This window comes from Sporobolomyces salmoneus (genome assembly GCF_050403485.1).
Source record: "Sporobolomyces salmoneus JCM6883 DNA, S_salmoneus_JCM6883_v1_ctg82, whole genome shotgun sequence".
Classification (NCBI taxonomy): domain Eukaryota; kingdom Fungi; phylum Basidiomycota; class Microbotryomycetes; order Sporidiobolales; family Sporidiobolaceae; genus Sporobolomyces; species Sporobolomyces salmoneus.
In genome coordinates this window covers 16,977-33,053 of record NW_027481081.1, presented here as the reverse complement: position 1 = coordinate 33,053, position 16,077 = coordinate 16,977, and the positions used below count along the sequence as shown (strand labels likewise).

Below are 16,077 nucleotides of genomic sequence, written 5' to 3'. Positions count from 1 at the left end.
GACGAGGAAATAGATCGAGACCTGACGTAAGGGAAGGAGCAAGATCAGCAACAGGCGATTTGTCGTCGACAAAGGGAGGAAGGGGAGCCGTGCGCTTACACAGATCCCCATCGCCTTTGCGAGAGTGGGTTCCGAAACGACGTCTTCCAGTTGTCTTACAGACAGGCGAATTCGCTTGAGCACTTAGATGCTCGAGCCTTGACGTTCCACAAACTCGCTTGCTGCATTGATCGCACGAGCTCGTCGAGTCGGGCCGCGATAATTGAATTCCGATCTGAGTGAACCGAGCCTTCAAACGAAACTAGCTCATTGCACTAGGAATGGTCTTCTTTGGTGGCGAGGTGGTCGAAGGTTTGCCAATCCGAGAAGGACACTCGAGCGAGTGACCTTTCGAGAACGTAAGATCGGCAGTCTTGCAAGCTTGAGAACACCAGAACGCCCAATCGCAGCCTGAACAGCCGAGAGTCGCAGGTGAAGTCGGGACTTGACACCTGTCAAAGAATGAAGGGATTTCATGGAGAAGGGTGAGCTCCGCAACGAGATCAGACTGAAGAGAGAGCGAAAGAGGAAAGGAACACTTACCAACGACAGCATTTCCGAGCTTCCCGATCCGCCTCGACATGCAGCTCTGGTATCGGGGCCTCTGAAACACTCTCCGAGACGGCTTGAGGCTCCTCTGTTGTTCCAACGTTCCCCTTCTTCTTCTTCTTCCTACTCTGATTCTTTCTCCCTTTCTTCCACCCGTCGAAGTCCAGTCGACACAGCAGTTGTTTCTCTCCCGTCCACGCTCTTTTCTCTCCTACGAGTTTGAATCCGTGTTGTTCTGCGAGAGCGATCGAAGCGACGTTGGATTCTATCGGATCGAGGAGAATCGATGAGATGTTGAGAGCTTGAAATATGAAGGAGGTGATCGCTTTGAGGGATTCTGACATGATACCTTGTCGCCAGAAACTATCGAGGAAATGGTTATGGGTCAGTGCCGGGCTCAGAGAAGTGTGAGAAGTGACAAACCTTGGATGCAGCTCGTAAACTGCTCGAGGAGAAAAAGGATTCAGTCTCGATTTGATGCGTCGCTCTGAAGGCAGTGTGTACTCACACAAAGATGCTTCGACTGTATCTTCAATCTCTGCGCGGTCTGGCCAGGTAAAGACCTCGCCTCGTTTCGGTATCAGTCTCGCAATTCGAGTCGTCGAGTTGAAACCGCTCATGGGAGCTTTGTTGACGAGTTCTACTGCGATATTGCCGACATATCCGTCCGAGTCTAGTTGATGCTTCGCCCCTCCAGCTGGTCGAGGTTCTATCGTTCTTAATCCATCTTTGAGAATGCGAGGTTCGATTCCGAAAACGTATCGATTCCGAGACGCGCCGGGGGAGGACTGTGTGAGCAGACAAGGGATTGTGTCGCTGATGTAGGAACTGACGAAGGCAGAAGTGCAGAAAGCTTCGCTTGAGACGGTGCCGTACAACTACTGGATTTTCGAGAAGAGTCAGGACCGGCTTTCACGAGCGAGACAACAAGCGAATTACGCACCTGCATACGGGAGACTAGTGAATCGTTCTTGATCTTGAACACTCGAGGGCTATCAATCCATTCGACCGGTCGCAAGCCTGCGAGACGACGTCGCAACTTAGGGTTGGAGAGATAACTCAAAGAGCGGCGGCTGACTCACGAAGTCGCGGAGTCACGATCCTAACCTTGCAGGAAGGTGTACAGAAATGTCGATACGATTCCTTCCCAATGGGAGGTCAAGGCCTATCATCAGTCGAGGTTTCTAAAGAGAAACGTCGGATGAGAATCCTTCCACTCACCTCGTCCGTGACATCGATCGATCGTCCTGCTGCTCCAGCGCATTTCCCTTCCTTGTGTTTCGACAAACCTTTAGTCTTGCATTGCCTAGGCAAGGAGGGAGCGAGACTCGGGTGATCAGCGAGAGAGGAACTTCTGAGAAACCGAGAAGCGATACGTACTCGTTACACCACACGACCGTTACATCCACGTGCTCACACAGCTCACATTGCTCCACCTCTTGCGTAGTGGGCGAGACTGTAGCCGGAAAGAGCGGAAAGTTGATTGAAGAATGGAGGAAAGTGCAGTTAGCAGCAGCTCGAGGGCGGGGACACAATGAAGGGCGTACTAGTTTGGCCACAAGTAGCACATTTGGGGTCTACCATGTTTGGCAAGGCGAGCTGGTGGAGAAGATTGAGCCGACTGAATCTTGATCTCTGATTGCGTTTCCTCGTCGACTGTACTGCTTGATCGAGCCGACTTACACCTCTAGTGGTGGATGATGGCTTGGCAGAGGTATTGAACGAGCGGCTTGAGGGTTCGAGTTGCGAGTCTCGAGTCAGGAGGAGAGAAGAAATCGTTTCCCTCTCAGCTTCCATAAACACTTTGTAGGATCGACGAGAACGAGAAAAGGTTGCATCAGAAGGAAAAGGAACGAAAAGAGAATACAACAAGCACAAAAGATTGCGATCGAAACGAGGGAACGAGAGAACGAGGGAAACGAGAGAGCGAGAGCGAGAAACAGGGTATCTAGAATAAGTTCTCTTGCGAGGGTTCACTGGGGGTAACATCCATGGTGCAGTTCCGATCAGGAAGAAGCCCTGAACCTCTTGACCTGACCCGAATCGGTGACGTCCAATTCTCCTAACGGTTGTCGGTTCGCCGAAGAAGGGTTTGAAGTAGAAATCGTTTGCGCTCTATTCAATGAACCGGTTCCTGGTGCTGGTCTGTGGGTCCCTTTGGAATCGTATCAGATCTTTGTTTCTGAAAAGGAACTGATGCGGAGCGAACGAGAGGGACTCACGGTTCCTGAGTGAATTTCCGTTTCGCACTGATGAACCCTCCTTGACTCGTCCCCGTCGATGACTCGTTAGTCGTAGTCGCGCCACCAGCATTTTGTTGAGCTTGAACTATCGCGGTACCGACGTTGAGAGTGGGAAGAGTTCCAGCTTGACGAGGAGGATTCGAAGCGACGTTGGTAGGAGGTTTGTTGAGTGAGGCGGTACGGGCTGGAGGAGGAACAGGGGGACGAAGCTACGAGTCGCATCATGGAGAGTCAGTTCGAGAGCCACCGATGGAAGAAAGAGAGAAAGACGAACAGGGTTTTTGAGCATTTGAGCTGCAGTAGTTTTCGTTCCTCCTCCTCCAGCTCCAGCTCCAACAGCCGATTGTTGTTGTTGTTGTCTTTGTCGTTCCGCAGCTGCGTTCTCTCGGAGTTTCGCGTCCCGTTTCGCTCGCGCCTCTGCGCGTTTTCGTTCAATGCTCGAAGAAACCGAGGATCCGTTTGAAGTCGAAGCGGGAATTTGATCGGAAGAAACTCGAGGTCGAGGAGCTGCATTCTTCGTTGATCTATTCGGACGAGTCCGCGTCAGCTCAGTCCGAGAAAAAAAAGGGAGCGATCGACTCACTCTTGTTGTACGAACGAAGCCTCTACGAATCCACTATCGTCCCCTCCTGCTCCTAGGATCCCAGCAGATTGTTGTTCCTGTTCCTTCTCCTCTGCCATACTCATCGCCGCAGCGAAGAAAGAATCATCATCTGAACCTAAACCGTATTCTCCTACGCTAGTCGCTACTGAATCGGCTCGATTCGAACGATCAGTGAGAGTGGTAGTAGTCGGTGGAAGGGAATTCGAGGTAGAGGAAGAGTAGGAAACGGTTGCGGCACGTTGAGGAGCAGGAGGAGGAGGTTTCGAAACGTTGTTACTCGTTTGAGGTTGTTGAACGGGTCTCTGAGCAGGGGCTACGGAGGTCGGTTTCGATCCACCTACAGTTTGAGCACGTTGCATATGATTCGGATGAGGAGGTGGTCGATCGTTCGCGTTCGTCGTCGTTGGAGCGTTCGAGGTCGAACCGGGGAGGTTCTGATTTCGATGAGGCGGGGGAGGGGGCATAGAAGCTGGATCGATCGCCATTGAAGGGACTTGAGCTCGAGGAGGAATCGCTTTCGGGAGTGGAGCGTGGAGGGCATGATGTTCTGGTTTGTAAATTGAATCCCAATCGAATTTTGGCTGCCGAACCCGCGCGAAAGAGGATCAGTCTCTGCCAGCCACGCAAGAGGGGAGAGAGAGGGAGAGAGCCTACTTTGGTAGCTTTCATGGAGGAGAGTTGAGTGAGGTAGGCTTTGTCGTAGAGACAGTTTCCGAGTAGTTTTCCGAAATGTCGGAGAGCTCGTTTCAATCCATCTGTTACTGCTTCTTTCTTGCACTATCACAATCGTATCAAGTAATTTTATCAGCGAAGGAGCTCATAGGTATCAGGAAGTGAAGAAGAGAGAGGTATAAGCTCACTTTGTCAAGACCATCTCCTTTCGATTTCGTGTTTTCCAGTTTCCCATACCCAATATCCTCATGACTCGCTCCATCTGGTAGCCTAACTCTCACAATCGCCGTCACTCCCATACTCCACCTGCCCGATTCCGGGTTGTAATCGCAAAAGTCAATTTCGAGGTATTTAATATCCGTGAACCATCCTACACGCCTCCTCTCTCCAGTCAGCTTCGCCCGATGAGGAGATAGAGTGATATAGGAAGCTCACCGTTGTATCCAAAGACTTCATTCGCTAAATTGATAGCTCTCCACCCTTCCAAATAAGTCAATTTCGTCCCCCCTCCTCCTGGTCGATTCTGTACGTATTCTGGACCTAGTACCTTGTCGAGACTATCTTGTAACCTCCTATGTTTCTCTTCCGTCTCTTTCGATAATCCCGTGAACGAATTCGGATACCCTACGTTTGCTGAAGGAGGAGGATTCGATTCACGATAGTAAGAACGTTCGTGAGGGTTTTGCCACGTAGGTGCCGTATCTGTCCAGTCTGCTGGCATTCGGAAAACGCGTCTTGATTCTCGTGTCGAGTTGTAGGGAGGGAGAAGAGAAAGGACGTGAAGTCATTTTGTTTTTCTCTCTTCTCTCTCTTCGACACTCCACTCGATCTCGATACAAAGCGCGTAGAAGGAAGAGGAATGAGGAAATCATTCTTACAAGCGGTCAAGGAAGGTGGGGAACGTCCTCAGGAGCATCATAATGGGATGCAATTCGGCGCACTTCAGATGAAACGTTAGTTGATCTCTCTCTCTCGCCTCTAGCCCGTTCGGAGACTGACGAGAATGGTATGAATAGCTTTCAAAGTACCTACGACTACGCGAGGGACCGCTCGAACTCGTGCAACCGGTGGCGGATCGACTCGCTCTTCCGCTTCCTCGAATTCTGAATCAACGACTGGAGGAGGAAAGAGATCTCGAGTAGTCTTCACCGAGAATGATTTCTACGAAACCGCCTTACTCGAACCTTCCTCGGAACCCGTCAAGAAGAAACCAAAGAAATCGAAAGGAAAAGAAAACGCCGAATCCGACAGCGACGACGACGACAACAAACCCAAGAAGAACCGATTCGGATTCGTCGACAAATACGTCCCACCACCGCCACCTAAACAGTTCCCGGTATATCGACCTAAATCGGGTTCACTCGAGACGGGGTTCCGTTTACCGGGGATGAAGAAGAAAGGAGTTTTACTCGATTTGAAACCTACGTTCAAAGTCCTCGGGACTAGACAACCTGGAGAATATATTCCTAGACCGGCTCATGATCCTTTGGAGGAACACGCGATCGTGTTGTGGGATCCTACGGTCGATGATGTCGAAGCTCAAAGGGAACAAGAGAGGTTGGAACGAGAACGCTTGGAGAGGGATGCGGAACAGGATAAATTGGCGAACGAGTTGGAGAGGGAGAGGAAGAAGTATCATAAGAGTTTGGCAGAGATTTTGGGATTGGCCGACAAGGAGAAGAGGAAATCTATGATCAAGAAAGTTCCCGTCGTAATCGATCCGATTTTGGGGAAGAAATTACGACCGCATCAAGTCGAGGGAGTCAAATTCTTGTATAGGTGTACGACGGGAATGACGGATGAGAACGCGTTTGGTTGTATCATGGCGGATGAAATGGGTTTAGGAAAAACTGTCAGTCCCTCTCTTCCCTCATTCTCCTCTCCTCTCTCTTTCTTTCTCTCTCTCTCCTCTGACAAAGCCCTCGTACGTGATTAGTTACAATGCATCACCCTCATGTGGACTCTACTCCGACAATCCCCTCTTCCCGGAAAACCCTCGATCGACAAAGCGATCGTCGCGTGTCCTTCCTCTCTCGTCAAGAACTGGGCGAACGAACTCGTGAAATGGTTAGGAGAAGGTGCCGTGACCCCATTGGCGGTCGATGGGAAAGTGACGGGGGATACTCTCAACTTACAAATTCGTCAATGGTGTTCGACGAGAGGGAAAGGAGTTGCCACTCCAGGTCAGTCACTTGTTTCTCTCACTCTCTCTGAGTGATAGTGAAGTGAGACATGTCAGGCTGACGAGGTATTTTGGATCCAGTCGTGATTGTTTCGTATGAGAAATTGAGAACTTTGACGGAACATTTGGGGGATACCGAAATTGGGTTGTTACTCGCGGATGAAGGTCATCGACTGAAGAACTCGAGTGAGTCGTTGAACACTTTTCACTCTTCTGTCGTCGCTCGAAGCTGAGTATAGGGTTCATCGTCCAACAGCGAACGGAACTTATACCGCTCTGATGAAGATCAATTGTAAACGTCGAGTCATTCTCACCGGTACTCCTATCCAAGTCAGTCTCGCCTCTTTCCTCTCTTTTCCCCGCTCGGTCGCATGCTGACTCCGAGATCGACTTCGCAGAACGATTTGAACGAATACTTCTCACTGCTCAATTTCTGTAACCCGGGATACCTCGGTACGAAACAACAATTCCACAAAGAGTTCGAAATGCCGATCCTACGTGGACGAGATGGAGATGCTACGGATAAACAAAAGGAAAAAGGGGATCAAGCTCAGAAGGAATTGTTGACGAAAGTGAATAAATTCATCATTAGGAGGACTAACGATCTACTCTCGAAATACCGTACGTACTCTCTATCTTCATTGCGGCGTGTCGTCATCGTCGTCGTCGTTGATAGAGCTGACTCGAGTGAATTTCGTTTCCGTTAGTTCCGGTCAAATACGAACACGTCGTTTTCTGTTCCCTCTCGAACTTCCAACTCGACCTCTACAAGTTCTTCATGTCTTCCCCGGAAATGAAAGCTCTCTTGAAAGGAAAAGAATCTCAACCTCTCAAAGCGATCACGATTCTGAGGAAAATGTGTAATCATCCGAGTTTGGTCAATTTCGATGAAGATATGCCAGGGGCGGAGAGTTGTTTCCCCGAGGACTTTGATCCGAGGGATAGGAGGAAGAAATTGGATCCAGAATTGAGTGGGAAAATGGCGGTACTAGATAGGTGAGCTCTTCCTTCACCTTTCTCTCTAGTCTTTTCTTGTCATCTCTCGAGACAAAAGAGCAGGGGTGACTGACGATAGAGGAACGAGCGAATAGGTTCTTGACGAAAATGAAGGCGGAAACGAACGACAAGATTGTCTTGATTTCGAATTTCACTCAAACTCTCGATCTCTTCGAGAAACTCTGTTCTTTCCGTCGGTGCGTCCCTTCTCCCTTCCTCTCTCCTCTCTCCTCTTCCCTCTCGTTGCTCACGTCCGCTCTCGTCAATGCTGTCCCCGTCCGCAGACACGCCTTCCTTCGACTCGATGGATCGATGCAAACGAACAAACGACAAAAACTCGTCGACAAGTTCAACGACCCCGATGGGAAAGAATTCATTTTCCTCCTGAGTTCGAAAGCGGGAGGTTGTGGAATCAATTTGATTGGCGCGAATAGGTTGATTTTGTTCGATCCTGGTAAGTCCTTTTCCTTTTTCTTCTCTTCTTTCCTCTCTCCGAGCTCAAGATCGAGTGGAGTGGAGTGAGGAGAGAGAGATGAGACTGAAACTGATACTGGGGTTATGGGTGAGAGTAGATTGGAACCCTGCTTCGGATATGCAAGCTTTGGCTCGAGTTTGGCGTGATGGTCAAAAGAAAGATTGTGAGCTTTCGTCCTTCTCTCCACTCCAGCTTTCTCCGTTCTCGTGGCTCATCATTGCCTTGTATCGTTAGGTTTCGTTTATCGTTTCGTCGCTACCGGTACCGTCGAAGAAAAAAGTACCTTCTCCTCCCCTTCTCCCTTCTCCTCCCTCGCTGACTTTCGTTCCCTCTTTCCCTCTAGTTTTTCAACGACAATCCCACAAACAAAACCTCTCCTCGTGTATCGTCGACGAAAAAACCGATATTGGACGTCACTTCACGGGGGAAAACATGCGAGAATTGTTCAGTTACGTCGATCGAGCTTGTCAGACTCACGACTTGTTCAAATGTAAGAGGTGTAATCGAGAGACGGGGAAACAAATGACAAAGGCGAAAGCTATGTTGTATGGTGATACTACGACGTGAGTTCTACATTCACTCCCTTCTCTTTCTTCTCTTGACGAGGGAGGATACTGATGAGATTGGGTGAGGGTCCATAGGTGGAATCACTTGTCGGCGGATTGTTTGGCGGGAATTCATGATGATCTACTCAGAGCTGAAACGGGATTGGGTTCAGTAACGGCTTGTTTCCAATGTGAGTCGATTCCTCTTTCTCGGCTCGGGCTTGACTAACGTTCTCCTTTCTCGGGATAGTCATCTCTACCTGATCTGGAGGATCAGCAGTACCAATCTCGCATGACATTCCTACTCCCCAGAACCAGAAAACTGAAAACTGAAAACCGAAAATTCGATTCTCGGCTCTCTTCGCTTTTCGTTCTGCGCAATCCACTACCCGCTCCCTAGTCCCTTCTCTCGATCTGTCGAGCTTAATTGCCCGTAGAGTGTTCTCAATCTCTGTGTTGTCGTCTCTGTTTTCCTTTCGTTTTCCAGTTTTCCCTCGTTTGCTCCTGCATTTTGTCGTTTTCATTACTACCACTCTCTCGTCTCTCATCGTTTTACTACTACTGCCTTCTTCTCTACTCTCTACTCGTACATTGTGCCTACTCGCGCTTCCCTTCTCTCGTTCTCGGATTCAAAACAGTCTCTTTCGCAAGATGCAAAAAACCTTTTTCTTCCCTGTATCCTTGATTCTTTCCCGTTTTTCTTTCCTCGACGCCGAAGAAGAGACAGAGCGAGTCTCGGACATGCTTTCGAAGCGGGTGAAGAAAAGCAACTGAGAGAAGAAATAGGAACTCATCTTTCGAATTGGAAATGTTACAAGTTTTTGGGGGTTTGGGGGTTCTATTGATACTGAAAAAGATTACAGCGATACAAGAGGGGTCTAAAGGGTTATGGAACAAGAGAGGGGGAGGTAGAACTCGAGAAGAGCGAGGAAGGATGGAATCTGGCTTAATGAAGGAATAAAAGGGAGAACTCGATTCAGTCCGAAATCTACCATGAACGATTGAACAGCATCGAACCGTACGTCGTTCCGAGTAGTATCTCGCATTCGATTAGAGTCCTCCCTCAGTCTTCCTGCTACAAGCCAGTCTCTCCCCTTCCTTCTGTCTTCTACCGTACCTCCTGAGTTCCCTTTCCCCTTTCCCTCCTCCGGGTATATGTACTACATCTCCTTCCCTCGTTCTCTCGTTTTCGTTCAATGCACTACCTCTGCGATTGGTTCTGCCTTAACTGTCGTCCAATCGATTCCGCCTTCAACTTCCCTATCTACTTCTCCTATTAGTGCCTATTCCACACATCCCTCCTCATCAGCACCTTCTCCACTTTATCTAGAAAGAAAGGAAGGGAACGACGCACGATGTTATCACCCCTGATGATATAAACTCCTAAAGGAACTTCTTCAGTCCCTTCCTCCTCGTCTGTCGAAAAGACTCGTTCGATTGAAGACGAGAGGATTATATTCGTTGTTTGATCGAATCCTTTCAGTTCACCCTACTCAAACCCCGTTCATCCTTCGAGGGTCAGTCACGGAGCAGAGGGAGAGGGAGAGGGAGAGGGAGAAGGAGAAGGAGAAGGAGAAGGAGAAGGAGAAGGAGAAGGAGAAGGAGAAGGAGAAGGAGAAGGAGAAGGAGAAGGAGAAGGAGAAGGAGAAGGAGAAGGGAAGGGACGAACGATGATTGTTCGACCGTCTTGAGTGATTACTTGAACTCGTTCTGTTTGGGAATCATCGTTGAGGAGCAGTGGTGAGCGGATCGTATCCCTCTGACAAGGGGAGGAGAGAGAGCGAAGTTGATCAAATCGACATCTCAACTTCGGGAGATGGGAAAGAGGTGTAGCTTACTGTCTACGTAGGGTGTTAGAGCGCTCACTGAACACATGGGAGAGACATCAGGCACGCGCGAGTTAGCGAGAGGCAGGTTGGTTGATGAGATTCGAGATGAGCGGGAAGGGAAGAGGAACTTACTCACTCGGAAGAAAGGGGGAAACGACGCGACTTCAGAGAGAAAGGAGTCGACAAAGGAACTCGAAGTAATCGGCTGGAAGAACAATCGGAAGGTTGTGGTGAAAGCGCGAAGAGAAAGGGACTCTTTTTTGAATACGAATCATTCCCAATTCTCTCTCTCTCTCGCATTACACTTCCTCAATTGATTCAAGCTGACACGCATCTTCCTTTCCGTTCCGTTGCATTCCTCCACTTCACTTTCTCGTCCTCCCTGAACCCTCTACTCTAGCAGATCATGTCAACACCCACTAATCCAGTGGTACGTTCTCCCTCCTCACTTCTCTCGCTCTCTCGAAATTCTTCTTCACGTCGCGTCTGACTGATTTACTGATCGAACAACTCTCATTCGGACTTGAGTAGAAAGTCAAGAAGATTGCGTGTATCGGTGCAGGATACGTAGGAGGTCCAAGTAAGTGTCTCCTCCTCTCTACCTAGCTTTTGGAGGACGACGGGGAAGATGCGGAAGATTGGAAGAATTCGGAAAGAGGAACGTTGATACGCGCGCTAAGTTAAGAGGGAAGGGTCGAACGTTCCAATCTGAAGGGAGTCTCAAGGAGAAGTCTTCATACAAGGCTTGAACTGGATGGGATAAGGAGGAGAGAAAGGGAAGAGGGGATGATGTGGAAGGAGGATCGTGCGCGAGAGAGGGAGAGGTGGGAGAACAAAAGGACTGCTTTGAGCTCTTGACTTTGTCGAGTAGGAGTCTACGACAGAGAGATGAGGGAAGAGAGACTCAACGACGAGCTCCACCAGAACGAGGAACCGAAACTGACTTTCGCTCGCTCGAACGTATGATTCAGCATGTTCAATGATCGCACACAAATGTCCACACATCCAAGTAACGATCGTCGATGTCAACGCGGACCGTATCGCCGCATGGAACTCGGACCACTTACCGATCTACGAACCTGGACTCGAGGAGATTGTCAAGAAGTGTCGAGGGAAGAATTTGTTCTTCAGTACCGAAATCGATCAGGCCATTATCGAGGCCGATTTGATCTTTGTTAGTGTTAATACCCCGACGAAGAAGAGTGGAGTTGGTGCTGGATACGCTGCAGATTTATTGTGAGTTTCACTTTCGTTCTCGAGAGAGGGAGAATTTTGACTGATCTCGTTTCACTCAATCAGCTACGTCGAACTTTGTACCCGACGCATCGCCTCCGTCGCCACTTCGTCCAAAATCGTCGTCGAAAAATCTACCGTCCCTTGTCGAACCGCTCAATCGATGCGTACTATCCTCGAAGCGAATTCTCGTCCCGGCCTACGATTCGACATCCTTTCGAACCCGGAATTCTTAGCGGAAGGAACGGCGATCAAGGATCTAGATGCTCCGGATCGAGTCTTGATTGGTTGTTTGAGTACGGAGGAAGGGAAAGCGGCTCAGAAGGCATTGGTAGATGTTTATGCGAATTGGGTACCGAGGGAAAAAGTCGTTACGACTGGATTGTGGAGTTCGGAACTTTCAAAACTCGTACGCTCAGTTCCTCTCCTCGATCCCTTCTCTCTCCCTCGATGGAGCTGACGAACGGTTGAGTCTTTTTCTAGGCGGCGAACGCTCTCCTAGCTCAACGCATCTCCTCGATCAACGCCCTTTCCGCAATTTGTGAAGCGACCGGAGCCGACGTCGACGAAGTAGCGTTCGCTTGTGGACTCGATTCGAGAATCGGTTCGAAATTCCTCAAGAGTTCAGTTGGGTTCGGAGGGAGTTGTTTTCAAAAGGATATTTTGAATTTGGTGTACTTGTCGGAGAGTTTACATTTACCTGAAGTGGCCGATTATTGGAGACAAGTAAGCTACAATCTCATGTTCACCTGCGTGGACGAGGAGTTGGGTACTAATTCAGCGTTGATGAGCGGATAGATTACGACGATGAACGAGTATCAAAAACGCCGATTCGCACAAAACGTAGTCTCTTCAATGTTCAACACGATCACGAACAAGAAACTCGCCGTTTTAGGATTCGCATTCAAAAAAGTGCGTTCCTTTCTCCTCCCTCCTCTCTGCCTCTCTTCTTCTTCGACGAGTGGGACTGACGGAAGTGTGAGGGTGATGCACAGGATACGGGAGATACTCGAGAAACTCCTTCCGCGACAGTATGCAGGTTCTTCCGACAAGAATCTGCGAAGATTTCGATTTACGATCCCAAAGTCCCTGAGAAACAAATTTACCTCGATTTGACGGAACCCGGCGTGAGTGACGATACCGAAGCTGGTACGTTCTCGTTACACTCTCTCTCTCTCTTCCTTCTCACTCAAGATAATGAAAGAACTGATTGGAGTTTGAGAGGGGAATGTGAGTAGTTAAGAAACAAGTAACGGTTTGTCAATCTGCTATGGAAGCTTGTGTTGGAGCCGAAGGAATTTGCGTTCTTACCGAGGTACGTCTCCCCTTTCTCTCTCTCGTTTCGTTATCATTCGCTGACTTGGCGAACTTCGTTTGAGCTTTATAGTGGGACGAGTTCAAATCACTCGATTGGAAATCCATCTACGATAGCATGTCTAAACCTGCGATGGTATTCGATGGAAGAGGAATCCTAGATTCCGAGGGGTTGAGAAAGATTGGATTCAAGGTTCATACGATTGGGAAAGGTGAAAACCTCTAGAACATCCCACACTCTCTCTCTCTTGGTCGCCTCCTCCAGTTTCAGCAGTACCCACTAGACTTATGTTACTCCCTCTCTCTCGCTTTCTGTCTCGTCGGAAAACCCTTTCACCCTCTCTTTCTGTGTTTCGCTCTCCTTGTTCGTTCCCCTTCAAATTACTTCAGTTAGTTCTTTTCGTCGCAGGTTCTTCGTAAGACCTTTCCTTTCTCCTCTCTCTCTCTCTCTCGTGTCTCTTTCTGTGCCCTTCGATCTTTCATTCCTCTGTTCTCCTTCGTCGTCGTTCGTTTCTCGCAATTCTCGTTTCTTTTTTACTAGACGTGCAACTTCACGCTCCGCATCAACCAATGGCACGCACACGCCCGAGAGGCGGGGGAATAAGCCCGAGTACTCACCCATGGTCCGAACTCGTTGCCACCAACTCGTCCCGGTTCAGCGCTCGGCCCTAGCGCAGTCCCTTCCCGGGACCCATCTCCTCCTGGAACGTCTTACGCAGCGCAGAACTGTAAGTCGACCGCATCAGACTATAGCGGATCGACCGTATGAACACAGCCCAAGCTGACTCTCTTGCTTTCCTCAACCTGCTCCAATTCTCATCAGTTGCGCAAGCGGAATATCTATCTCCTAACGAAGCGAGCCGACTCGCATTCGGGCGACCGGTAGCAGGATCACAACACTCGTCGTATGGAGGTTACGGAACAATGAACTATCAAACCAATCTCGCAACCTGGCACTACCGCCCTCTCCTCGACCGGGCACTTCAGGAGGGCGCTCGCAGCATACTGGCAGCACGTCTTGCGCCTGTGGTGGTTATCTCTGTTGCCGACATTGATCCGTGTTGCGTGTTGATAGCACGTTCTGATCTGCCCTCGATAGCTTCGTCTCCCTTATGAATCTTGTCGCTCTCCTCCGGTGCAGCTTCCCTCTATCTTATTCCTCCTACGTTTGATAGCCCTCGTTTACAGGTCGCTTTCTCTCCTTGTGAAACGATCCATTTCCCATCCTTGCCTGGTCTCTCGACGTCCGAGCGCAAATTCGATGCATAAACACTCACATTCTCGCCTAACAACATCCGGTCGTCAATCTGCTCTACAGCAGTAATTGTCCCCTAGCTCGTTCCGTCTCGACCAATCCACTCCCACCTTCTTCTTGTTGCGTCTCGACGAGTTTTCGATCCCAAACTTTCCTACCTCTCAACCAAGTTTCCCTCACGATCCCTTCCAACGTCATTCCTTCGTAAGGCGAGGCTCTGTTCTTGAAATGTAACGAAGATTTATCGACCTGTGCGAGCAAGTTTGCGAACGGTTTCAGGATAGTATCTCTCTCCGACCTGTGTGAAGTTCGTTCCGAAACTCACCTTGAATTGTGCCTCGGGATCGAAAACGACGAAATCTGCGTCTCCTCCTACAAATAATCCACCTTTCTTCTTCTCGAGACCCACCTGTTTCGCCGGTTTCTCAGCACACCATTCCAACACTTTCTCCATCCCAATCCCTCTCCTCGTACATTCACTCCACAACAAACTCAGTCCTAATCCTAAGCCCCCAATCCCTCCCCAAGCAGTCCCAAAATCTCCCGATTCCAAATTCTTCAATTCAGTCGTACAAGGTGAATGATCCGAAACTACAAAATCAATCGTCCCTTCCAGCAAACCCTTCCAGAGTAATTCTCGATTCGACGAGGAACGAATCGGAGGACAACATTTGAAAAGAGTTGAACCGGAAGGGATCTCGTCGGAAGTGAGACAGAGGTAATGGAAACAAGTTTCGACGGTTATGGGTAATTTTTGAACGGTTCGGGCATGATGGAGAGTGGGAAGAGCGGAGGAGGCCGAGAGATGAACGATGTGGGTACGGAGAGTGGGGTGTATGGAGGCACAACGGAGGATGAGAGAGATCGCGGAATCTTCGAGAGAGGAGGGTCGCGAGGAGAGGAATGTAGAGTAAGACGTGGGGTCCGCGGGGGCTTGATCAGAGTGAGAATGCGCTGATTGAGGTTCTTCTAGTTCGGCATGGAAGAGGAAAAGAGAGTTCGCTTCCTGTTCAAACGAACAAAATCGATCGAGTCTGAGCTCGAGCAAACTAGAACGACTGAGACCTGTGTACTTACCTCGAGTTCCTTCATAGCGATCAACACTTCCTCCTCATCAACCCTCGGGAACTCCTCCACTCCGCTCTCACCTGTCAGTCACCCACCAATACCAAAAAAAGGCCGTTGAGTTCCGTCCGTTCTCAAAAACGACGCAGTCGACTCACACAAGAAACTTTTAAACCCCTTAACCCCAGCTTCCACCAACGGTTTCAAATCCTTTTCATTACCCGGAATGACTCCTCCCCAAAACCCAACATCGACGAAACATTGTTCCTTCGCAGCTTCGAGTTTCAACTCCAAGTTCTCTACGGTTGTCGTAGGAGGGATCGCGTTTAAAGGCATATCGATTAGAGTTGTGACTCCTCCGGAGACGGCTGCCTATGAACCATGAGAGATCGAGGGAGGGCAGCGTGAGAAAGAGGAGAGAAGGGAAATGGAGAGGAGAGACGAACGATAGTTCCGGTTCGAAATCCTTCCCATTCAGTTCGACCTGGTTCGTTCAGGTGTACATGACAATCGACCAGCTACGTCACTCGGGGCAGCGAGACGAGCTAATCAGTACCCGGCACGAAAGATGGCACAGAGAGAGACAAGAGGGGGAGAAGACTCACTCCAGGTAAGATCCATTGCTCGCCTGCGTCCAGATACTCCTCCACAGGTTCCGGTAGGTCTTCACGAGCGAGTTTGTGAGGAAGGATAGAGAGAATAGTGCCGGAAGAGAGGGAGACGATAAGAGTCGCGGGGGAAGCTGGGGTTTGAGACGGGAACCACACAGAGGACGACGTGACGGCAAGGAGTTGATCCGGCATTGTTTCTGACCAGTCTCAGGGTGATTGAGCAGGGGCTGGGAGGAAGGAGAAGGAGGGAAAAGAGGGAGAATGTTGAGAGAAACGCGGATGAAGCGGACTTCATCAAGAGGGAACAGGGTGATTGGCTTGGGGTACTGGTATAGGCGTATTGGACTTTGATAGGCTACTCGATAGAGCTACAGAAATCGAGAGAACGAGCGTGGAAATTGTTTCCCCCCTCCCGAACACGAAACTCAGCGTTCTTTCCCTTCTCCTACTCACTCCATCCGAATC

The 16,077-nt window shown here is 49.5% G+C and overlaps 5 protein-coding genes across 5 annotated transcripts; 2 read left to right on the top strand and 3 right to left on the bottom strand.

The window, feature by feature from the left end:
• Window positions 1–301: 301 nt before the first annotated feature.
• On the bottom strand, window positions 302–2,172 carry JCM6883_001082 (GNAT family N-acetyltransferase; the record flags this gene model as incomplete). Its single annotated transcript, XM_076635081.1, has 9 exons — window positions 302–491; window positions 583–951; window positions 1,012–1,030; window positions 1,097–1,466; window positions 1,532–1,608; window positions 1,671–1,731; window positions 1,810–1,894; window positions 1,969–2,044; window positions 2,136–2,172. The coding sequence occupies 9 exons, from the start codon at window positions 2,170–2,172 to the stop codon at window positions 302–304; spliced, it is 1,284 nt and encodes a 427-aa protein (XP_076484934.1).
• A 422-nt stretch (window positions 2,173–2,594) lies between these two features.
• On the bottom strand, window positions 2,595–4,828 carry JCM6883_001081 (uncharacterized protein; the record flags this gene model as incomplete). The annotated part of the gene is made up of 7 exons (XM_076635080.1): window positions 2,595–2,733; window positions 2,811–3,040; window positions 3,106–3,355; window positions 3,415–4,016; window positions 4,090–4,212; window positions 4,296–4,477; window positions 4,543–4,828. The coding sequence occupies 7 exons, from the start codon at window positions 4,826–4,828 to the stop codon at window positions 2,595–2,597; spliced, it is 1,812 nt and encodes a 603-aa protein (XP_076484933.1).
• A 138-nt stretch (window positions 4,829–4,966) lies between these two features.
• JCM6883_001080 (uncharacterized protein) lies at window positions 4,967–9,979 on the top strand (the record flags this gene model as incomplete). The annotated part of the gene is made up of 14 exons (XM_076635079.1): window positions 4,967–5,060; window positions 5,124–5,959; window positions 6,044–6,290; window positions 6,371–6,475; window positions 6,546–6,619; window positions 6,688–6,910; window positions 6,997–7,285; window positions 7,381–7,482; window positions 7,570–7,739; window positions 7,858–7,923; window positions 7,995–8,039; window positions 8,104–8,323; window positions 8,402–8,496; window positions 9,789–9,979. 14 exons carry the CDS (start codon window positions 4,967–4,969, stop codon window positions 9,977–9,979), a joined length of 2,757 nt encoding a protein of 918 aa, XP_076484932.1.
• Window positions 9,980–10,540: 561 nt separating this feature from the next.
• Window positions 10,541–12,907, top strand: JCM6883_001079 (UDP-glucose 6-dehydrogenase; the record flags this gene model as incomplete). Its single annotated transcript, XM_076635078.1, has 9 exons — window positions 10,541–10,564; window positions 10,666–10,714; window positions 11,106–11,370; window positions 11,434–11,776; window positions 11,851–12,093; window positions 12,166–12,279; window positions 12,363–12,516; window positions 12,606–12,682; window positions 12,755–12,907. The coding sequence occupies 9 exons, from the start codon at window positions 10,541–10,543 to the stop codon at window positions 12,905–12,907; spliced, it is 1,422 nt and encodes a 473-aa protein (XP_076484931.1).
• A 1,086-nt stretch (window positions 12,908–13,993) lies between these two features.
• JCM6883_001078 (uncharacterized protein) lies at window positions 13,994–15,804 on the bottom strand (the record flags this gene model as incomplete). Its single annotated transcript, XM_076635077.1, has 6 exons — window positions 13,994–14,185; window positions 14,262–14,942; window positions 15,014–15,084; window positions 15,160–15,373; window positions 15,448–15,519; window positions 15,607–15,804. The coding sequence occupies 6 exons, from the start codon at window positions 15,802–15,804 to the stop codon at window positions 13,994–13,996; spliced, it is 1,428 nt and encodes a 475-aa protein (XP_076484930.1).
• Window positions 15,805–16,077: the final 273 nt, after the last annotated feature.